This window comes from Leguminivora glycinivorella, chromosome 8, assembly GCF_023078275.1.
Source record: "Leguminivora glycinivorella isolate SPB_JAAS2020 chromosome 8, LegGlyc_1.1, whole genome shotgun sequence".
Classification (NCBI taxonomy): Eukaryota; Metazoa; Arthropoda; class Insecta; order Lepidoptera; family Tortricidae; genus Leguminivora; species Leguminivora glycinivorella.
Genome location: NC_062978.1, coordinates 12,865,072 through 12,890,881, shown reverse-complemented (window position 1 = coordinate 12,890,881; position 25,810 = coordinate 12,865,072). Strand labels below are relative to the sequence as shown.

At 35.3% G+C, this 25,810-nt stretch overlaps 1 protein-coding gene across 1 annotated transcript in view; it reads right to left on the bottom strand.

The window, feature by feature from the left end:
- The window catches only part of LOC125229068, a 73,071-nt gene extending 47,860 nt beyond the window's left edge, over nucleotides 1–25,211 (bottom strand). The window contains exon 1 of the mRNA XM_048133845.1: nucleotides 25,023–25,211. Coding sequence (XP_047989802.1) covers nucleotides 25,023–25,119 — 97 coding nt within the window. The 5' untranslated portion in view covers nucleotides 25,120–25,211. The remainder of the gene's footprint in view (nucleotides 1–25,022) is intronic.
- Nucleotides 25,212–25,810: the final 599 nt, after the last annotated feature.

The window sequence follows — 25,810 nt, the reverse complement described above, 5'->3', positions numbered from 1 at the left end:
AGGTTTTACTTGAAGTGATTTGAAGTCAGTATTTTGCTTGAAACAAGATAGCGGATGTCTGGCGCTTGCAGAATAAATAACAACATTACTTACAATATAAGTCAAATGGGGGCGGTAAAATGTGCGAGAGAAATCTGAAGAGATTTTAAATAAGTGCGTTAAGTAATTAGGTTCTGTGAATTGAATTATGGCTCGCAATTTACGTTTATATCAGTTCCTGAACGTGATATTCCAACATGTCTTTATTTTGAACAGTTTTCGAGGCACTTAAGGTATCTGTACACTATTCCGGGATAGTAAAATGTGGTACATTATTCCGGGATACTTTGGTTTTTGTCGCAAAATAAGGAAACTATCAGTAAAATCTTAAGTTAATGCAATATTTAATTAACTATAGATCAAATAGAACCGAAAAAGTCGATTTTCGGATATTTACCTTATCTTTTGAAGCCATGAGGTACCTCCAAATGCGTCAGTCGCAACCACGCAGTGGTTTCTATGGGCGTGTTTGACGGTGAGCTTAACGCGGCAGCGGAACTTCGTAAGGGTTTGCTGTGATGATGGTAAGTTTATTGATATTAAATTTGTATCATAATTGTCTTATAGTTATTAAAAGACATTTATATCATCTTTTCAAGTTAATTTAAAACATATTTTTATTAAAATGCCCGCTCCCGGAATAATGTACACCATTTTGACGAGGTGTACATAATTACGGGAGTATCACGGAATAACGGAAACACAGTCCGTAATGTTTTTGTGTCCTATTACTATTTACGGTTTAGTATATTTATATATTTGATGTAAATACATTAAGTAAAGATTACAGATTATAGTGACATAATTACGGTACATATATTTTTTAGATTTTAATCTCATAATTGAATACGAAATGTATACTCATTGAAATATTAGACTGTGCCATCAATATTAAATTTGTTAAATTTCATAAAATTAAAGCACAAAGTTTATTTATTTCAATGTTTTGAGTGTAATTGTTATATAATCTTTCAATATACTAAGAAAAAAATCTTGTTTATGTTTTAATATAGCCTTTTTTTGACTGCCGTAATTAAGTACACGACTTTATATGAGTGTATCTTATTCCGGTATACTTATATAAAGTATATTAAAATATATAAACTCATAAAATAAGGTACAAAGACCCGGATATTATGTTCTTAAACTTCCTTAGTTAGCTAAAAATTTTTATACCGCATATTGGTTTGTCCGTCAGCCAGTCTGTCCGTCTACGATTTAGCTCAATCATCATTCGTACTAGAAAGCTAAAATTTACATGAGGACAATACATAATAGGATAGACATATATAAATATAAAATAGTACCTATGTAAACCGATTTCATCAAACATGGCTAAGAAGAACACTCTCGGTTAATTCAGCTCTTTCAAACGAAAATAACAAAAAATAAAACCGCCTTCAAAAATAAGCGCGTTACAAAACACGGAGAAACTAAAAAGCCAAAAATAACAAACCTTTGAATTCAGATTTCTTATCAGATTGCAATAATCTAAACATCCAAATTATAAACAAATCAATTATTTTTGAAGTCGGTACCAGACCTGTTTGCCCCTCCCAACCATACGCAGGCTGGCCCCGCCTTCAAAAATAATTGATTTGTTTATAATTTGGATGTTTAGATTATTGCAATCTGATAAGAAATCTGAATTCAAAGGTTTGTTATTTTTGGCTTTTTAGTTTCTCCGTGTTTTGTAACGCGCTTATTTTTGAAGGCGGTTTTATTTTTTGTTAAAAAGTTAATTTATTTGTTGATTTTTAGTGGTTCCTAGTGATATTATATGTATCAGTCCGAATATATGTACAGTAGTGAAAGAATTATCCTTTAACTCCTAACCATTGAGGAGTTGACCTTCCATCATCAGCTCAGCCACATAAAATTACTATCGTCAGGCGTAAATACTGGTGTACCTTTGAAAAATACACTAAAAACCTTACATGTGCCTATAACATTTGAAGAGTTCCCTCGATTTCTCCAAGATACCATCATCAGACCCTGACTTGGTGTCAATGGGACCATCTCGGGGTTATATCCGTTCGATCAAAAAAAAAATTTTGAAAATCGATCCAGGATTCTCGGAGATATCGAGTAACATACATACAAAAAAAAAAAAAAAACATTCAGTCGAATTGAGAACCTCCTCCTTTCTTGAAGTCGGTTAAAAACTAATCAAAATCGGTTCATCCATTCGAAAGCGATGCATTAGACAGACAGTGAAACTTATAACACCCTGTCGTTATATCATATAATCGTTATACCGTAAAATATCATATTTCCCTTCCCATTCCAGCTCACCAAAATATTGCCAATTATAAAAAATACACTCTGTATAAGCATTTATCAAAACGATATGTGCATTATATATTTATGTAAACAATATTTTTAATTCGTTTCTTTACATTATGCTTCAACAAAGTGGACTTTAAAGATATCCCGTAATAATGTACAACGACTCCCGGAATTAAAGCCATACCAAAATTGTATCCCGGAATAATGGGCAAACTAAGGGTTTAGTAAAACAACGGTAATTTCTATAAATTAGAAGTTACGATGCAAAATAGTGTCTTAAATCAATCGTAGAAGACTTATCCTCAAAATAAAATAGTTAACACCACTAGAAACCTCGCATTTTTGTTTCAAACCTCACTTAAAGTAGGAAACGTCTTAAGTTCCCGTAATATGGTACAGTTACCTTATGTGGTTTTGGAATAAAGGGGTAACTTGGCTAATATTTGGTTGGATGTGGTGATGATTGATGATGGCGATTTTTATTTCAAATTTCATATAGTAGTTACGGGTTGTGAAATAAGATTATTATTGAGACTAAGAAATTAAGAATGGAGCTACTCGAGTACGCTACTTGATAATTCAAACGGCACGGAAAATGTAAGTAAATTCTTTATTTCCAAGTAAGTAATCGTTGTGAGTAATTCATTTTACTATAAAATAAAATGACAGTTTTCTTGACGTCCACGATGATAAAACGCGAGCCGAGGCTCAGACTATTGTATGATGCAAAATATTACTATTACATATTTGTATTAATATTTAGTTGTCAAAGCGGACCCCAGGCTCCCATGAGCCGTGGCAAATGCCGGGATAACGCAAGATGATGATTTGTATTAATATTAATTAGTCTCATATAAGAAGTATTCGTTGCTTTAAAAACTCATATCAGCAAACTCCTAGAAAACCCAAATAGCTCAAGCTATATACCTTATGCCTAATTATGTAGGCACTAGTAACTGAAACGCTCAAAACAAAGTAAATAACAAAATAATTTACCTTTCAAACGAAAACAAGATAATTTACCTTTCAAACAAAAACAAAATAATTTTAGGCCAGTAAAAATAGCTTGACCTGGACATAATTCGGTAACCGTAATTTTCTTTTTCTGTCGTATAAAGTATCATTAGTGATAGTTAAAATACAAATTATTAATCAAATTAGGGTTCCGATTCAATTTAAAAAAAAAAAAAACGAACTTTGAATATTTTTTGATTTTATAACTAAAGTATTAAATGTAATCCATAAAAAGTGCGTATTATGTTGTGACACCTGCATTTCATATAAAACATCTAATTTTTATAAATAATTCATACAGAACTATCATTTATAAAGAAGGTTTAGTAAGTTACACATTTTCAGTCGTATTTCACTAGAAAATATTGGTAACCGTAATCCTGTAATTTATTATGAATATAATATTACGTGTGTTGATAAATTATTAAAACTTATACCAATACTTTTGGCGTTTGTTCAAAATCTTAAATATTGATAATTTTAGGAAAGGAAAAATACTTGACTAAATTGAAAGATGGTAAATTTTGCCGTTAATATATTCTTAGTACTATACGAAATCAATTAAGCAACAAATATGTAAGATTCATTACTTAATTGATATTTTTCTTACTTGCGTTTTAATATGAACGTTATTACCTGCAGAATAAGGTCGTGCACAGAGTAGGTATAGCTAGTATTAGTAGTAGCGGGAACTGGCGGCGAGTCGTCGAAACTTGTTTCGCTCGGCGATATCAAGGGCGCCGCGTTTTCAAAACGCTTCGATAACAAATATTTCACCGTCCAGTATAAGAGAGCTCCCTTATTACAAGTGACAACAGTCATACAAATCAATTAGTCCGATAGATCACGTTAAACTGGTCAAGTCGTTAGCTCAATAATAGTACCTATCGAGCTTGACGAGATGCTTGGATCACAACAACGTAATATGTATGAAAGCTTGCGGCGCTTAAGACTGTATTCTTTCGAGTCGTGTGTAACGTATTTTGGCGAGGCAAATTTGAAGCATGGTGCGTGTCTGTCTCACTCACTCTTACGGTAAACCTAATGAACTGTTTCACTTTCAGAGGATTTTTGAAGTAATTTTGGTAATGTGACATTGTCGCGGTGAGGTCTTTCCGGTACAAATTTATCGGCGGATCTTTTCCGCCGGACCGCGAGGAGCGCGTGTGACAGTTGAGTTTTTGAATGATTTGAAGTTTGTGACTGATTTTATTTTGTGTGTATTTGTGTGGGCATGAGGTGTTTGTGTTGCGAGAGTCAAATCAATAATATGAGTGGTACAAATTAGGGGGCCTCATGTGTGAGAAACTCAACACTCGAATGCTGCGTAACAATGCGAGCTGAAATCGCCTAATCGGAAGTGTCCGACTTGGTATCGACTAATCTATACACGTTGTAACATGAGAAACCAGAAATCAAAACCTGGTTTCTGGTATCTGGTACCCGGTAACCGGTATCCGGTATCCTGTATCCTGTATCCGGTAACCGGTATCCGGTAACCGGTATCCGGTATCCGGTAACCGGTATCCGGTAACCTTTAACCGGTAACCGGTGACAGGTCTCCGGTATTCGGTATTCGGTGACCGGTAACCGTTAACCGGTAACCAGTAACCAATGACCGTTAACCGGTATCCGGTAAACGGTGACCGGTATCCGGTAAACGGTAGACAGTAACCGGTAACCAGTATCCGATATACGGTATCCGATATCCGGTTTCCCGTTTCTGGATTGGTTTTGGTTTTGGTTTGAGTTTTAGTTCTGTTAGTTTAAACAAAAACAAAACTGAAAACGAAAACGGAAACCGAAACGGGAATGGAAACGAAAACCGAAATCGAAACCGAAACCGACACCGAAACCTACACCAAAACCGACACCGAAACCAAGACCAAAACCGAAAGCGAAACCGAAAAAAATATTTAAGTTCCTAGAAGTAAAGAGTGACAGAGATAGCACTCATGTTAGTCAAACTCGTGGTATGTGCACTTTCCGCACACAGTAAAGAGTGACAGAGATAGCACTATAATCATTTAAGTTCCTGGTAGTAAAGAGTGACAGAGATAGCACTCATGTTAGTCAAACTCGTGGTATGTGCACTTCCCGCACACAGTAAAGAGTGACAGAGATAGCACTATAATCATTTAAGTTCCTGGTAGTAAAGAGTGACAGAGATAGCACTATAATAATAAAATTTAAGTTCCTGGTAGTAAAGAGTGACAGAGATAGCACTATCATAATTAAAGTTCCTGGTAGTAAAGAGTGATAGAGATAGCACTCATGTTAGTCAAACTCGTGGTATGTGCACTTCCCGCACACAGTAAAGAGTGACAGAGATAGCACTATAATAATTTAAGGTCCTGGTAGTAAAGAGTGACAGAGATAGCACTATAACAATTTAAGTTCCTGATAGTAAAGAGTGACAGAGATAGCACTATAATAATTTAAGTTCCTGGTAGTAAAGATAGCATTTTTGACAGAGATAGCATTTTTGTTATTTAAATTTCTGTTAGTAAAGACGTAAAGAGTGACAGAGATATCACTCACGTTGGTCAAAGACGTGGTTTATGGACTACTATTTGGACCCCCCAATGTCACGCTTTTTTAATCCTTTAACATGGATTGTCACATTTAGTATGACGTAATATATGAATGACGCCTAAAGATTGAGAGAGACAGCAATATTGTTCTTCAAATTCGTGGTAGTGAGAACAGGGTGCGTAGCCGAATGGCACAAACGCTCACGAAACGAAACGCTAGTAGATATCTATCTCTATCGCTCTTGCGTATTGGCGCGACAGAGCCAGACTGCGTTTCGTTTTCGTTTCGCGTCGGAGAAATGGCATTCGGATACGGGGCCTGAACAGAGACAACACTATGTATCGCGCGGCCGCCGACTACGCAATTCACCGCGTAATTATAATAACCGTTCGGCTCCTTTTTCGATCGTGTACAGTCAACAACACAGCTGGCAAGACAAAGTGCCAAAAATATGTATAGAGTATTTTATTTCCTGTACAAGTGTTGGTACATGGTACATTAAGGTGTGTGTATACATATATTTGGAACTTTATCTGTATTCACAGCTGAGTTGCTGACTGTACCAATAACGATCAACTATGAACTTTTGTGGTTTGTTTTAAATAGTTCTATGCAGAATATAGATTAGAATACCTATTCTATCGGTACTTTTTGTATAGGTTATAATAACTGGACAAAATAATTATACTCAGGGCCGGCGCACTCCGCGATCACGATTCTTTCACCGAGCTACAAGGCCTACAAGGACATGACGGCGCCAGTAGATGGCGACCGTCTCGCGGGGCAGTAGAACTCAATGTCGTCTGCTCGCGTTAGGTCCGTGTTTAACCCCCGACGCAAAAACGAAGGGGTGTTATAAGTTTGACGTGTCTGTCTGTGTGTATGTCTGTCTGTCTGTCTGTCTGTCTATTTGTCTGTCTGTGGCATCGTAGCTCTCGAATGGATGAACCGATTTTGGTTTAGTTTTTTTTTGTCTGAAAGCTGAGTTAGTCGGGAGTGTTCTTAGCCACGTTTCATGAAAATCGGTCCACTAGGTCGCGGTCGGGGGTTTTTTCAAAATTGTAATTTTGTGGTTATTGAATGTATTTATGTAGGATGTAGGTAAGAATTATGAAGAGCGGGCGGCATTTTGTGAACAACAAAGCAAAGCAGTGAGTCTTTTATACTTGTACTAATATATAATTATTCTGTGCTGCAAGTTATTATTATGGGATTTTATTTATATTAAATGTAGTGGCTGATGCACATGTACGTTCAACATCGCATATATTTACGATGAGATTGCATTCATTGCCGATGCGATGAATCGAATTCGCTCTTCAAAGTAAATGTATAGAAGGCAGTTTTTTTTCGATTCGATTCCGCAAGCCTAGTTAACGCCAGGTTTAATAGGTATGTCACTAAAACCTAAAATCTAATCGTTGGTCGCCAGCGGCCACACACTTTTGATCCATCGTTGCGATATTCATGATTGCACAGGATTTTGCTACGATGTCCGATATCATATGCGAACAATGATATCGTTAACGATAACGATATTAAAATAAAAAAAATACACTGTCGATTGGTCCGATCGGTCGTTTCGATTAATGTCTTACGACGGATCGTAAAGATAAAATGCCTTTTGGTAGGTATTACGTTCGCCTTTTGTAAAATTTTTTACTGTGCAATAATGTTTAAATGAATAAATCATACCGTTTATGAGGCCATTAAGTAATAGGGTGCAACGGGGTAATTTCGAAAGTCGTCTAATTTCGAAAGTCACATAAAAATTACAACTTATTCCATCATATCAAGAACCCCTTTCGACATTACCCGAGTATTTCTGTGATTCGAAATCACCCCAATGCACCCTTACGTCCCTAACCTATTAACCGATCCCCCCGGCCCGCGCCCCGCGCGCTCCCCCCGCCCCGCGCCAGCCTCTCTACGACAACTTTGCACCCTTTTAAATTACTGACATTTACAGTTTCTTTTAAATTGTTTTTGTCCGTTTTAAATGACGTCCTATAAAGTCTAGGCTAACTCAGATTCCTAGGCACTCTGGCGCAGGTGGCGTGATCCATACGGTCTAGCGACTATTCCTTTTATTTTTACGCACTTTCGCATCGCTTTATCTTATCAAAATTTGAAAAAAATACTTAGTTTAAAAATTACAACCGTGAGGTTTTTTTGCGCTTGTGACAAATGTCGTTGTTATGTAAGTATTTTAGTAATTTGTGCGTATTTTTCACTGAATTTTATTGAAATAATAATTAAGTTACTATTTAGTGTCATTCTTGTGAATAAATGACAAACATTTCATTATTATTTTTGAAGTTATAATATATGTCACTTTAAAGTGACACTGCCAGTTAGTACTAAATATTGTGTTTTTTCCATTTGTCACTTGTAACGGACATTGCCAACTTATTTAAACGAATATTTTTTTGTGTATTGTTAACATTAGTTGCATTTTTACAACAATATGGCTGGGCAACGTTTGAGGTCAAAGAAGATAATAGCTCTTCTACCACCTCCAGCTTCTAAAGACTCCGATTTAGAATCAGACAACGAAGAAAAAATAAGAATCTTAGCTAGAGAGTTTTTTAGAGACGACTGCAGCAGTAAATCTTCTTCTCCTAAAAGTATAGGTACCTGTTTATTTTTGCCTGGACTATATTTTTATTTTATTTATTAGGAAAACTCACAGATAAAGTTACTATTAGGCTTATAACATAGAAACAACGAGCCAATAACAAGTTTCCACAGATAGAAACTGGGCAAAGTACATCCGTGCAAAATTACAGAAAATTGTGTAATTTATTTAAAGATTATGTAATACATATCTACTCGTATATATGAGTTCAAACAATGATTGAGAGCAAACAATAAAAGAAAGGAAAAAAAGCAGTAACTTGTTATAGTGTTATTTGAGAGTTAACAGTGGGTGAAGTCTTGGGTCAGTAGTTTGCGTACTGATATAAAACTGTCAGAGATCAGATCGATGGCGTCATGATCAAATCAAATTTGATTGAAATATTTAGTGGATCTTATAATAAAGGAGTTTTTTCTGAAGTTAGCATTAGTGGCGAGGATATGGAATATTCGTTTAGTGCGAGACGCAAGGCGTGAGGGGACTACGAAGTGGGAACTTCAAGCTAGACAGCAGATCCGGACAGTCAACATAGTTTTGAGCATTTTTCATGACGTTGATTACGTTAGAGATATTGCGCCGGACATAAAGAGGTGTAGTTTCGGACAATGTTGAGTGTAACTTATTAAGTTTACGTTTTATTCTTCTATGTTAGCAATGTGCATGTGTAGTTGGCAATGTCCGTCCAAAGTGACGTCTTTATGTTAAGCAGTAGTTGGCAATGTCATTTATAAGTGACGCTTAAAAAAAACTATTTCCAATTTTTTTATGTTTTTTTTTCACACATTTTCCCCTTAATCTACCCTAACTGAACCCAAAACACCAATTTTCATTATAAAAATCCTGCGCGATCATAGAGTGGCAATTTAAGGGTTAAGCGCGACCTTCACAGTATTAATTTTGATAAAATCATGATTATAGTACACAAAAACCTGGTCTTAAGCAAAAAAATCTCAGTTACAATTTATACCTACTGAGAAATTCATGTTTCTTTAAGCGTTAAAAATATATGTTTAAGATCGGTGCTAAATGTCTATATATACTCAATACAATGCAAATTGATATATATATCATGGTCACCATTTTTACCTACCTAGATATTCACATTAAATGAAAACGGTAAAAAACAGTACACAATCAGATTTATTTTCTTTGTAATATCGCAAATACCTGATCGCATTTGAGTGCACCACAAAGTTAATCTAACAAAGTTTTCGGTTAACTATTTTGCTGTTAGCGAAAAGTTGGATAATGTACTATATCTCATGATTTTTATAAGATATGAATACGATCGTATTTTTTTTTATCTATGTATATAATTACTATTTGATGCTTAATAATAATACCCGATAAAATATCAAAAAGGACGAGTTATTGAATTATGTCCAGGGTAGCTTACTTTTATTAGTCTATTTATAAACATCTCAACAATAAATGTCAAACTGTACATTCACAGTAGGTACCATATTACAGTACAGGCTCGCGGCCGAGCTGAATGTAAAGAACATTTTATTAAGGAAAACATGCTCACCCTTCCCTGTCTCTACATTCTGGAAACTGCCGTTTTTGTTAGGAAACATATTACTTTGTACGACCATGTTAAAAGTGCCCGAAGACAAGACAAACTATTGTTACCAGCAAAACCAAACTTAGAAATGTTTCGAGATAGCCCCCACTATAGATCTGTGATAATTTACAATCAATTACCAAAAACCATAACAAGTCAACAAAAAATACAACCATTTATAAACAAACTTAGATCATTGTTAATACGAAAGGCATATTATACAATCGAGGAATTTTTATCAGATAGAACACTAGAATAAATAAATAAATAATTAATGTAATTTAACTCTTTTTATTTTTTATAAATATCTTTTTTTTTTTTTTTTATCATATTTAATTTAACTTAATTTAATTATTTAATAGTTGAGCTTTTATGATGACGAAGATAATTATTGACTGATTGTAAATAGCTACAATTAGTTTTTAAGGTAATTGCAACGCCCTAACAGGGTATCATGTACCGACTTATTGTATCTTTACCACCTGTATATGTAATGAACATGAATGCAATAAATTATATGAATTATGAATTATTACTTGGAATAAATGGGACTAATCATCTAACACAAAGCCCGTCACTTTGATGAATTACACAACCTTGTGATCATCAATTGTCGATTATAAATTTGACATGTTTATTGCCAGTGGCTTTGTCCGGGTAAGTGGGCGGTGTATTGTGGTTAGGAATGGTAAATTGTGCGGTCACTGCGTTCGCGACATGTGAGGTAGACTAATGCTTATGTACGTTTTCTTTATTGCTGCCTAAGGAAAATGTAAGAATTAGATGAATGGTGTGGAACGCACGTGGAACTGACATGAATTAAACCCATCGTTTTCTGTTTAAGACTTTTTCATTTGTTACTCGTATGTTATATGTGCGTATCAGTCGTATGAACATCAATTAATTTACTTATTTTGCCTTGAATTGATACAATTTATTAATTCCTTCTTTTAACCTATATATCAATAAATACTTGCGGTATGATTATTTCTTGGGTCCTACCCTCCTGTACAATTGCCATGTTTAGCTAGGCTGTTAAGGTTATTTTAAGGAATAAATAAACACATAATTATTAAAGAATTTTGCTAATCCATGCATACGTACCCATTCATAAATTAACGCTTGTATTCCCAAAGTTTCAGTATCATTCTTGGTTGCCAGCTCATCGTCCACACCACACTTGGAACTCATATTCCACAGTCGACTTCTACGAGACCCACGGGAGGCAATGGGTAGCTAAAATGAGGAAGGGTGAATGCCAATAGAATATTATGTTTTTGTAGATGTTTATTTTCTCTCCGTCATTTTCGGTTTTTCAATGCACCAATTAAAATCGGCGTTATTAGTCATACAATTCTTTATTGTGCCTTCGTACCAGATTGTGCTTAACACATTCCCCATTGCATGCAGAATGTGTTGCTGAGTATGTTAAGTAGGACGCCCTCGACGCCCTTAGACTACTTGGACGAAGGCGTGAACGCTTTGCTAAAGGGTCATTTTGAACTCTCATAAGGCCTATATACATCGGTGTTCACGTGTTATGTTTGATTGACCTAGATTAACTGATTGATGTGACGGGTGAGTGAATATTACGAAATATGTATACAAATAGTCATTCAATTCAGAAGTATCGTTCCTAAATATAAATCCTTTCCTATAATGACACCCATCATTATAGAAAATCTGACGAAGCCCTATCTGGGTAAAGACCGAAAATCAATGGGTATTAAACCCTGTCTATTTAATTTCCATACCTACGAAAAGTTTTGCTAAAAATTAGTTTCAACTTTGATTAATTTTTGTATAAGTTTAGCAATCTAGTTTAATATTCTGTCTTCGTACGTAAAAAACGATCGGGCGGGGTTCGGAAGCTACACGGGAAATTGGGTTGGAGTCGTTTATTGTTACTCACTGAGTTGCCTACGCTTGGATACAGTAAAGGACGTATTAATAATTCTGTTTGAAAATTGTATGATACTTACTTCAGTAGATAGTATTCAGATGGGCTTTTGAAGGCAAGTATTTTTATGTACCGCATTTGAAATTACTTCATAACAATATTTCACCTTTATCAACTATTTATCGAATCGGTTGAGAATTGCGACCTGTAGATCGAGACATCCGGACATACAAAAGCTTCTTAATTATGTAAAAAGTATTTAAATTTTTTATTATTTTTCTTATCCTAGCCGCCTCTATGGATAATGCGTGGCTATTATATATACATGAGTCAAATTTCATATTAAAAATGAATATCAATAAAGGAAACGTATGTTAAAAATAAGTTTATAAAAATTGTGAACATTTACAATATTAATTTACATAACTAGTATATATTAAAAAAAAAAATATCTTTATTTCAGACCAAAGTCCATACAGTGATAAAAGAATAAACGTTAAATATCGTTTTTTATCGTTTCAGGTATGTAGGTTTTCCTTTAACTTATATATTAGATTAATTAGAAAGATGAAATAAATTTTATTGTTTCAGATATTGCAACACATTATTTTATTTGTCTTATAATTGATAGAAATATCTTATATATAATATGCTCATAAATAAGTTATATTGAAAGTAGTTATTTAATAGGTACTCGTACATGTGTAATTTTTCACATGTAAAAATAATATTAATTTACGTATTAAAGTAATACCTACCTATGCTCGTCTAAACCAAACAAAATTTAACAATGACTGACAAGAGTCGTTATATCATCATTCATAATTCACAATTTTAAGGCGTGAATACGTTATTGCTGCTGTCCATTCGATACAATGCAAACATTTCACCAAAACAGAGCACAATGGGGACAGAAAGGGAAGATAAACGCAGCAGCTTTAATGTCGCGCTCGCAATGGACATGTCCGGTATGTCGGCGGGTGCTTTTTCGGACTTTTTTAATAAACGAGGTAATGACCTAGTTAAATGACTTGTTTGCAGCGTAGCGCTTTGCGATGCAAATGGGGCAGTTGAAAGCGGTACGGATGAAAGTTTAGGGTGGTAAAAACGTTTGTCGACACAGTGAGAAAACTTGGTTGATGTCCTCCTCTGACACGTGACCAGGCGGACGCCGGATCACAATATGTACGTGGTATAAGAATTGTAGCCAACAAAATAAAAGTCGGAATAGTGTACATATATAGATACAAGGAGGACCGAAGTGAAATATTGGGTACCTACCTACACGATAGTACCTAAATTATTAAAATGACGGAACATACCTTGTTACTCTTGTTATATTGGTGAATAATAAAGAATATTTGTATTTTTGTAACATCACAGGTATTATCAGCTGCAAAAGTGCGTGGCGAATTTATAAATTAATTGATTTATAATTTCTCCATGCACTTTAGCAGATAGTACATAATAAATAATGTGACAGACGGACAGAGTACTAATAAGGCGACCTTTTGTATCTGTTTGGTACGGAACCCCAAAACATCATACGGTAACGACCGGTGACCTTCAGTCAACAACGTATTTTTCATTTTAGTGTATGTTGTTATTCTTTCAGAACAGATAATTTGTTAGCCAATTACCATACGTTATGAAAATTTTAATAACTGATAACTATGTAGACCTGACCTTTCTCACTCGAAAGGAAGTGGAAATGGGCAGGACACGTTGCCAGATACAGTGACGACAGATGGACCATACGAACTGTAAAGTGGCCTGGGCCACTGGGCTCAAGAGGAAGAGGCCGTCCACGTGGGAGATGGTCGGACGAATTAGTGGCAACGGCAGGTCCAAAATGGACAGAGACAGCTCAAGACAGAGAGGAGTGGAATTCCTTGGGGGAGGCTTTTACCCGAAAGGGGTCCACATATTTATTTTAAGATAATTTTATTTTTTTCTCTTATTGCCAATTATTTCTCATTTATGTTTTAAGTATTTGTGGAACAAATAAAGCTTTTTTTTTTAACTATGTAGACCAGCGGTTCTTAAACTTATTTTCCCAGGGAACCCTTTTAGAAAGTAAAACATCTGACGGAACTCTTAATTTTTTTTTATTGCAATCTTTATTTCAATAAGCAATCATGATAGTAAAATCTAATCACTAGATTCTAATGTGAGGTATTACATGAAGCAGTTTTTTTATTTTTTAACAATTGGTGAATATTTGGTTTTATGGAAGAGAGTTGAAGTTGCATATCAGGTACCCAAAATTCACACGGAGCCCCCAGAGAGGCTTTGCGGAGCCCTAGGGGAGCACACTTTGAGAATGGCTGATGTAGACCATGAACCGAGTCATTATCACTTTATCTTTAGGTATTCTATCAGTAAACATGTTTACATAATTATATAAGAAACTAAGACTAAACTTAAAAGCTAGCTAATGTCTAAAATACACCCCCATGTAGGCCCTTGAGGCATTGTACCAAGGATACTGGCGACATTTCCTCGATGTATCAGTCAACAACGTATTCATAACAATATTTGACTTTTATCAATTTTGCCCGTGTGGTGCCGGGTTTAGAATTTCACCATCCCCTTTCTTCCCGTGGGTGTCGTAGAAGCCGACTGTGGGATATGGCCGATATGGGTTAAAATTGTGGCGTAGGCGAGAGGCTGGCAACCTGTCACTGCAATGTCACAATTGTAGTTTTCTTTCAACCTCTTTTTGCCAAGAGTGGCACTGAAACTTGAGTAGTTCATGTGCTCTGCCTACCCCTTTATGGGATACAGGCGTGATTGTATGTATGTATGTATCAATTTTTTAGCGAATCGGTTGAGAATTGCGACCTGTAGAGCGAGACATCCGGACATACAAAAGCAAATTGCTTAAACTAAAACGTAGCCAATTCCATCAGTCATCCAACTCTTTGTTAATGTCAATAAATATAGTTTGTAAAATCACCCAATTTTAATGTCGCGTCGAACATATCCACTTTGCTGGCATTACAGAGCGATGAGCTCGCAAAACTGGGAATTATACAGCGCTGGGACATCCCGGGCATACAAATAAGTTGACAGATATTGCTACGTCTGAAAATAGGAACAAATACGACCCTGTTTTATTAATACGTGTAACATTTTCGGCGAGGTAACACCATGATTAATTTAAACCAAGTGGATTCTTACAAATATTATTTAAACCATGAATTTAGACAGATTATGGTGGAGCCATTTATCACAGTCTGAATTCTGAAACCATTTATTTTTCTAAACAGTATATTTTTAATACACATTTTTAAAGTGACACTTCTTAATGGCGCAATTTGTCAATTAGTTTTCGTGCCGTTTAATAGCTTGAAAACTACATATACCTACCGTAAAAGTTGATCCAACATTTTACCTACGTGATTATTTATTCGGATTGCAGTAATAATATTTGTTGACCTTTTCTTTATTTTACTTACATCCCAGAACTATCTTGTTTGTTAATGAAAGAAAAAATCTTTACAACGTCATAAAGAAGTGAGTAAGCTACTATTACTACTCGAAGACCTCATCATTAGAAATTTAACACATCTGCCCGTCCCGTTGCATTCTAGGATGAGTCGTCCATTTTTTTTTATATAATTATGTATATCGGCTCCGAAGTTGACTACAGAAATACCTACATGACTAAAGCCGGCCTAGCCAAAGTAAAAATCGTTGACGCTACGTCGCGATCGAAACGGAGTCTAGCTCTGTCGCGCAACTACAGAAGAGCGACAGGGAGAGAGCTACGAAGCGTAAGCAATTATGACATTGACCAGGTACCCATATAGTTTGTCAATCACGAATACGACTATACACGTGGACTGGTAGCTCACGGCCATACTGGATAACTTGTAACTAAGTTTAGGTACCGCAAACTTCACCCCACAATTCGAGTGCATTTGCCTGGCTTAACAAGGGTGACCCCGTGTAAAGCTCTGCTGCTAACTCAACAAGAATTACCAGTGTCACGATGCTGAACTGACCTCATTACCGCAATGTTTGTACACCAAAACAACACTAGTTATTGCACAGTTTAGTTTATTTTTATTTATAAATCGTTGGGGAAAAACTATTATTGTAACATTAATTGCTGAGAAGCGTAATTACGAGTGATATTAATTCCCAACCTCAGTCATACCGCCCATGTCAACGCCATTTTTATTTGCCATTGTAATATTTTTATCAATTTTACTGAAGCGAATGTCATCATTCTACTTGGACAGAACGGATCAAGTTCAGGCTATCTCCATTATGAAATTTATGAGAAAAAGGGACTGCAAATTATCCACATAAACGCAGTCGTCGTTTTTCGCTCTGGATACGTACCTACATTACAGAAAAAATATTTGTACTTTTTGTTGTAAATTAACCATAGCCATGCACTTACGTTTGATTTACTAAGGCCCACTTGCACCAACCACTTAACTCAGGGTTAGTGGGCTGTCATCTGTTAAATTCCATATAAAATGGAGTGCAAGTGGCCCTTAGAATAGAACACGGATTATTTTAACACAGAAGTGCAAAAAACCGTTTTCATACAAAATTTTAAATGCTACTATTTCTTATAATCATTAGAAACTCGCTAAATCAAACATGGAACTAAGATAGAATTATGTCAGAATTTTTGCCAATCATGCATGTTATTCCGGAGAGGAAAATGAGGTCAACGTTGTTGAAAAGCCGATTTTGCACGGCTGTCCACTTTCGTCTTATGTTCATAGCAGATAAGACGATAAATTATTATGACATGATAAGAAAAAACGTTAACGAATATGTAGACCAGTGACCGTACTCCATAAAATGGCCATCGCTGGACATCGGATAGCGTTAAAAATGTGTTTTATGGCCGGCCCATGTTGTGCTTGACAGTAATGGCCGGTTGTGAAATATAAGGCTTTTCAGAAATGTGTGTCAGTGAAATTTTGACCAGATCGTGCGTGCGTGTAACTATCGCTTAGGCAAAGTGTGTTGGGTAGTTTGTAGGTCGGTCCAGTATAGGGTAGCTCCGAAAGTGATGACAATGCCTTAATGTTAATTTGATGAAGGAAACTGAATCATCTAAGTACATTCAGCACAAAATAGTCTCAGCCAAATCAGCAAATCATTAAGTAGGTTTACGTTCTTTATTCTCCTACGAAGTGCTTGGTTCCTTCTTGATGTGCATATTTTAAAATAAAAACAATATGTTGGCAACTGCAATGTTGCGAACTTAGGGGTGAGACGTTAAAACATTCAAATGTAAAATCATAAGTTATCTAAATATGGAATAATCAAAAATGGAACCCTGGCTTATTTCGAGCTGGCTAATATGACTAACGATTCTAACGAGAAAATCCAGCAACCTTTATAAAATACTTGTATATAAATTTAATAGCATATTATAGCTTAATTGAGATCGGTTATGTACTATAATGTTTATGTATACAAGAAAAAAGGTTTCACAATAGCTCAGTTACGTATAATGTCATACTATTTATTTGGTATATTCATTCCCACATGGCCGAATTCCCACGGCATTGGCCAAAATCGTAACAAACACTGTCCCTCGGGACCAAATCCGTTTTCGTCTCCTTGACTGAGCAATCGAACCACTGGCTCTTACAACTCCACGTACGCATTTTAATATTCATGAGCGTTGGATATCATTTTGGAAGGAACAAAGCGATCGCGTAAAAAATGCATGACTTGGAAACGATCCATGTTTTCTGAATTAGTAACATTGTGCACAGTAGTTAAGTTTCAGCTTATTAGAATCTGTTTGAAAAGAGAAGATTCATAAAGTGTTATGTTTAGGCCCTTTAAATTTGCGACTCTTCTCTTTTCGCACCGCGTATTTTTTATTTGTTTATTTTACCTACCTAACTATGTACCTCAATCAATCGGTTAGTGATGGGGAATATTATTTTTTGTTTCCGAAGTTACTGATGAGTTTTTATAAAAGACAATGTTCTAAATGATTCACGGTTAGTTTCATAAGACTTATATTGACCGGGATATAAACCGTGATTACATTTTTGATTAAAAAAAAATCAATAAAAATCAAAAAGGTAATCACGATTTATATCCCGAATATAAGTCTTAAGACAATGTTCATTTTAAAAACAATATCTGGTAGGTACTCTTCAAAACCGGCGTATTGTTAGACTATTTTTATCCTATTCTAAGAACAGAGTCAGCGGGAGTTGAGAACAGCGGAATAAAAACTTTACAGCCTGCAAATATATCGTGGAGTAGTTGCGATAAACCTGAGCCTCTTTATGCCTTCCTGGAGTCCATAAAAATGTACTTATTTCATAAATTATGGTCTGCCCGAGCGTTAATAGTACTATTTTCTTATTTTAAAAGCTTGTTTGATATTTCAATTTATACTTTCTAGTTTATATTGAGCACTTTGTTGATGAACTTGAAAAATAGTAAGTAGATTATCTATTGAATGGGCCTAATATAGCAAGCGTAGCTACCTTTCCTAAATGGAATAAATATGATTAATTATTACTATTCAATTATAGAATCGCTTCGTTCAGAGTTCAATGTATGCGTGTGTATGTATGTGTAATTTTTCTCCCTTGTGACATAATCTACTATTTATTAATTTAGGCCATTGGAGATACGAAATTATTGATATTATTTTATATGCGTTTTGAAACATTTATAATCACAAGCAAATTAAAAATGTTCCTATTTTTGCAATCTATATTTTGACTTTGACCGAGCAATATTAATGTCGCTCACATGGTGCCCCCCGTGGCGTCCAAAGGGTTAATCTATTTTTGACCTAGCTTTTTTTAATTCTAATAATCGGTTAGGGTCTATTGGACTGCCTTGATATACGGGTGGCTTTTAAGTTGTTAAAGGTATTTGGTCGCTGCGGTGATAGAAAGTCAAGAGGAATAATCAATTCTCGCTTATTATTGTTTAAATATATTTTCATAGCAGCACTGCAGGCTATAGCTAAAACATGTGCAGCTTACATACTGAGGTAACATAAGCTTCCATCAGTTTTACGATACGACTCGGCTGATATCACTCGCGTTGATAAATACGAGCTATCACTCGGTAACCAAAAACAGAATCTACGTTATTTATGACTGGTTATAAACTCTCACGCCTGTTACCACAAATTTCCACTACCATTGTGCCCTAGCTGCGTTTTAGGTTACGTACGTGTTTTATTCAGTTTTGCAGATTAGTAGTTAGGTAAGTTTTCCATCAGGCGGGCCGTATACCTGTTTGCCACCGATGTGGTATAAAAAAAGGTATAGAGTTTTTTTTATAAACCATTGATTCCAATGAATTCATAAAAAAATTATAATACCTGGATGCAGAGAAGTTTTATACATTTTCCTAACTCTTTGAATGTTGTTCCGCTTCCAACTCTTAGGCCCACTTGCACCAACCACTTAACTCAGGGTTAGTGGGCTGTCAACTGTCAAATTCCATATAAAATGGTGGGTTAACCCTCGGGTTAACTCTCCATTTTCGTTGGTGCAAGTGGCCCTGATAATAATTAAAAATTCGAATTAAAAGTTACGAACGCCAGGACAAAGCTCAATATCCCGAAAGAAAAGTAAGGACTAGGGTTTTGATATTATTAAGATATCAAACAATATAAAACCTATCAAAGAAACATATTTATCTAAAATCACTAATGAATGAATCACTTTGAATACCTATCCATTTTACTAAGGTCCACTTGCACCAACAAACACGGAAGGTTAACCCTCGGGTTAACGCACCATTTTATATGGAGTTTGACAGTTGATAGCCCACTAACCCTGAGTTAAGTGGTTGGTGCAAGTGGGTCTAAGCAACATAAAGAAGCAAAGACGTCGAGAGCAGAATTAAGAAGGCAAAAGCTGCATTTGCTCAACTCAAGCCTGTTTGGGATTCAAACGTGCTTACTCGACGCGTGAAAATCTCCCTCTTAGAATCTATTGTCAAGACCGTGCTTCTCTTCGGCTGTGAGGCATGGAGAGTGACAAAGGGGCTGACGCACAAACTACAAGTGTTTGTGAATAAGTCCCTCCGGTCGATCCTCCGTATCTTCTGGCCGAAAACTATAAGAAACGAGGATCTGTGGAGTATGTGCCGACAACCTCCACTCGCCTAGGAAGTGGCTCTGCGGAAATGGAGATGGATCGGTCATACCCTTCGAAGAGGAGCTACCAACAGCGCCAGTATCGCGTTTGAGTGGCGGCCTCAAGGAGGAAAGCGAGCCCGCAAACGCCCCGTACACACTTGGAGGCGGAGCGTTGAGAACGAGCTGAGGGAATATGGACTGAGCTGGAATTTAACGAGGCCAAGGCGGTGGCTCAAGGTAGAAAGGCGTGGAAGGATCTTGTGGAGGCCGTATGCACCTATGGACATTCAACAACATAAAGAAACAAATTTCCTCACATGTGAATTAAAGTCAGAGCTTTTACCAGTAAGTGTAGTGGAAAAACTGCGTCACTTCAAAAAATATCGTTTCGTTCAGTAAATTACAGCAATGATGAGCTCGACTGGAATTTCATTGTTTTCCCTGAACATCAAAAGACTTTTTTAATCAAACATTTTTGTACATTAAATTTAGTAGGTAGATTTCATCGTAGCGCCAAAACGTTTTTATTAAAACCTTTGCACGTTTTTCCCAATACATATTATTGTACATGTAATTATTTCAATCCCATTTGAGACTTCCGGATACGTGGAAGAGTAAGAGGGAGGCCTTTGCCCAGCAGTGGGATTGCAATAATCTAAACATCCAAATTATAAACAAATCAATTATTTTTGGAGTCGGGGACAGCTTACGTATGGTTGGGTGGGGCAAACAGGCAATAGCAAGACGAGGAACAGGGCTGGTACCGACTACAAAAATAATTGATTTATAAACAAATCAATTATTTTTGTAGTTCGGATTCGGATGTTTAGATTATTGCAATCCGATAAGAAATCTGAATTCAAAGGTTTATTATTTTTTGCTTTTTAGTTTCTCCGTGGTTTGTAATGCGCTTATATTTTGAAGGCCGTTTTATCTTGTTTATGGTTAGCTACTATTTAGCCAATTTTTCATTGAGCATTTTCGTCGTTCCGGGCAACTGTCGCTCTCTGCAGTACAAACAAGACTAATCTACAATATACCTCCGCAGTCGTTCGGGAGGCATATTTTAAGGGGGCCATTTTTTTTAGCTGATTGTGTATCCTGTACTTCTTATAATATATATGGTACCTAAATATAAAATTCAGTGGCTCCTTTTCGACAAACGGTTAAGGGAGTTATGAATAAATTTTAAAACGGCGATGTCAACTGCCGAGGGACTGGAGAGTTTTGCATTAAAGAAGTTAAATTTTTATTCGACCGCGGCACATGACAATGTTTTAAAAGTACTGAGTATTTGTTAGGTATGCTCGAACAGTGTTCAACTAGGTTAGGTTTTGTACGTGAATATTCAAAATAACTAACTTCTTTTTTCTAGTGGCTCTTTCAACAGTGCGCACTTTAGACCTTGCAAACTTTTAAAGTTGACTTGGTGGAGTGAAATCTTGGTGACAAATATTATAAATAAATAAATAAATATTATATGTGCCTTAACCTTCAAATCAAGAGTGAACAGGCATCTTCTGGGCGAGCTCACTCCATCGTAGGCCACGTCTTTGCCTTTGGCTAGTCTGTGGCAAAGAGTAAGCCCATTTATAAAAAAAATAAAATAAAAAAAATGTCCAACTTACACAGTTTCACTGAGTCCCGCGATAATCTCAAGAGGCCTTGTTGTGAGGTACTCAAACAAAGGTATATAGTATAAAATATACCTACATATACATGAAAGCCTCCATGACTCAGGAACAAATACTCGTACCTCTACTTATTGCACAAATAAATGCCTTTACCGGGATTTGAACACAGGACCGCGGCTAAGCAGGCAGGATCACTACCCACTAGGCCAAACCGGTCGTTAATACACACAATTGTCATACATAGTGTCGACATACCATTCAAAATTTCGGGGATTCTCTTTTCTAATAATGTATTAGTAGCTTAGCTATCTATATGTAATAGCTATCGTCAAAGTACGAGATTAAAGATTATTACTCTAGCGAAACCCCAAGAGCATTATAACTCAAGATACTTAATCTACTTCTTTATGTGAAACGTAATCCTTTGATATTGAGCTCCTTGCTTCATTGAAAGCATTATGTTCTAAAATAAGCATTATCTCGGTTTACTGTAATCTTCGGAGATTACATTTTGAGTGCTAAGTGTAATTATTGACCCACAAATACATTTATAGGTAAAATGTTTCCGATGCGAAACCACAAGAGTCTCAATTTCAATAAGTTATCAGATCTTACGTAGATACAAATATGTATCTAATTCTACAAGTCCTACGTTCAAAGATTACACCTTAGTCAAAATATGTAGGCTTTCTTACATGTAAAAGCTTTGTTTTAATTAGGCCGTTAGAGACCAGTTGGTATGTGATGCGATAAGTTTAGATTTAAAAAAAGTGACATCTAAGTTAGTTATCTGGCTATAGGTACAAAAGCATTTGGCCCAAGTAAATACGGACACCTTAACTATTATAACTTCTTCTTCTTTGATCCTGTTGGCCTACTAGTCAGATACCTATAAGTAGAGATCTGCATTATTTCAATCATATTCCTTTATTGACTTCGGTCCTAGGCTGCTTGGGTAACCACCTCCAACCCCATCGCTTATAAATGCGCTTTAGGCAATAAGTTAATTTTATGTCAATTCTTAAAGATTTAGTCAAATCTCAATTTTGATCATTTCCCTGCGGCATACTTATGTCTACTGCTTTTAGTCAAAAAGAAAACATGATGATTCTATTAGTCTACTCTTCATTAATATAATTATAAGAACTTTTATGGGAATAAAGCTTGTTATACATAACACCCTTTATTACTGGCGTAAATATAAATATCTAGATATCAATCAATAAATTACATGATTACATGAAATGCATAAATTAAATTTAAAAAAATACGTAAAAATATGAGCAAGAAAAAAATTAATAAAATTTTAATTAAATTAATGAAGATAGTTACAAAATTAAATTTAACATTGAGGGGTCAATAAATGACATGATTACATGAAATGCATAAATTAAATTTAAAAAATACGTAAAAATATGAGCAACAAACAAATTAATAAAATTTTAATTAACTTCATGAAGATAATTACAAAATTAACATAAATTAAATTTTCGGCGTTACGATCTACAGCGTAGCAACAAAGCTACGGACTACGAATATACTAAAAATAGCATCATCATATTAATTTTTAATTATTTTTGTATACCTACGACATATACGTACATAAAAATACAGGGTGTAATTTTAATAATCGGCAATATTTAAGGAGAGGATCAATTTTTTTATAAATTAAATTTAACATTGAGGGGTCAATAAATGACATGATTACATGAAATGCATAAATTAAATTTAAAAAATACGTAAAAATATGAGCAACAAACAAATTAATAAAATTTTAATTAACTTCATGAAGATAATTACAAAATTAACATAAATTAAATTTTCGGCGTTACGATCTACGGCGTAGCAACAAAGCTACGGACTACGAATATACTAAAAATAGCATCATCATATTAATTTTTAATTATTTTTGTATACCTACGACATATACGTACATAAAAATACAGGGTGTAATTTTAATAATCGGCAATATTTAAGGAGAGGATCAATTTTTTTATAAATAAATAAAAACAAATAATGGTGTAAATTATGGACACCGCGCGCGTGGCGGTACATTAAGCAAGACCAAAAAATGAAAAAATTGAGACTAGAAACAAAAAAATAACAAATTTAATATTCTGATCAGCTCGCCTTGTGAGTCAGCTCGTCACGGATGTACGGCTGCGTTTGCGCACGCGAGTGTTTTTGAAACAGAATGAAAGGGGTTATTAAAGGGGTCTGTATAAAATTGCACAAACTGTTATATTGATACAAAATGTTATTTTATTATTCATATAATAGTTATTTTATTTTCCTCTTTATTTATTTTAACTCTTAGGCTAGGTTATTTTATAATACGATTATAAAAGTAAAATACGTAACTATAATACAAGTCAGCACATCATTTCCAGAAAATATTGCCGGTTTTAAATATTACACCCTGTTTAAAAAATTTAAGCAAAAAAACCTTAAAATATAAAAAAATCATGCATTAGAAGATAACGCTGTACCAACTGTGTTAAATATATGTAACAGTTTGATGAAAATGGTCTAACCATTATATAAATCATTATGCATTAAGAGCGAGTTCACTCATTAAATTTATCTCCGCTGTGCCACGTTTATTATAATTAATTAGTATACAATTACGCTTGTTTGTATTATTTTTGGCTCATATAAATAAGAATACCTACCCCGACGTTATGTACAACGTGATTTTATTGATTTTCGTTAACTATGAGGGAAGATTCTTTTGGTCAGTTACAATTAATTTGTATAAGATTTGATTTTTCGAATTTTACTAAAAGTGATAGGTATTCGGGTTGTGACATTGAACCTATCGAATTTACCGAAAAACAAAAAAAAAACACGGTGTATAGCGAAATCCTTTCTTAGCTGATAAAGTAAACTTACAATTTTTTCAATGTTTCATGTATGATTGAGACAACCTGTTCTTTATGGGATTTACCTATAATATAATATATAATATACTCGTATATAAACATCATAATGTTTTTAAAAACTTCGCGATGTTTTAAAACTAACTGCGATATTTAATGTCCTCAATATTAGCTTAAAATAACAAAGTTTTAATTGAAACTCTTGAAATTAGACAAGTCCATGAATTCCCATCTAATTTAGTGTAAAAGATAATAACACTGATAAAACTTATCTCCAGCTAATTCCTTAGCAACTTCGTTATTATCTAACTAACAATCAAATCATCCAAGTATAACAAAACACTCCAAACTTAACGGTCTCGTGCACCGAACCGTGTCGAGTTCCGTAGGGCTTTCATACCCAATTTGACCCTTCTAACTTACCATTAAAACAGGTAAGGAACCACAGCAGCGTGGTGCAAAATTTGGTGAACGCGGAGCGCTTGTAATCCCGCCGTCGCACCATTTTTAACAACACCATCGAACCACCATGCCACTTATCCAGTACGGTTGCACTTGTTATTCACGAGTGACGCAACCGAAGTTGATTGGGGAACGGGCTGGCGCGCGCTCGCCGCGACGGGAGGCAACAGACTGAGGCGATAGGGCTGCTCGCCTCGGCGGGGGGTGATATCAACTCTGCATCCTCACTTCCCTCAAAACCACGTGCCGCGTTAGTCAATTTTCGTTTGAATTGCCGACTACTTTGTATTTTTATTGTAGCCGTTAAACGAAACATCATTAGGAACGATCGGAGTTTATTGTTGGTCGCCACTGTTAATATAATTGAATAGTTCCTGTTCTGCGTTTTTTTGATACAATTGGCTGTAAAAGCCGTTTTATGTTTGAATGAAAAGGAAAAAGGCAAATGCGATACGACTGACACACAAAGAAGGGTCAAGGAATTAGTGTGCCTACGCAGTATTCCACTTATTATGATGTGGTCCATATAATAGATTGCCATAATAATTTGTAAACTAGTTTAGGCTGAAATAAAACAACAAAGAAGTCGTAGTTGTCAACATTGCAGGTTCTTAACGAAACTGTTACATTTATTTATAATTTGTACATAATTCTCATCCTCCTACATTTTACATGATAAGTAAACCCCATGTACTTACATAAGTACAAATCTACACAGTGAACCATACCGGGCCTTTCGGTTTTCTGAT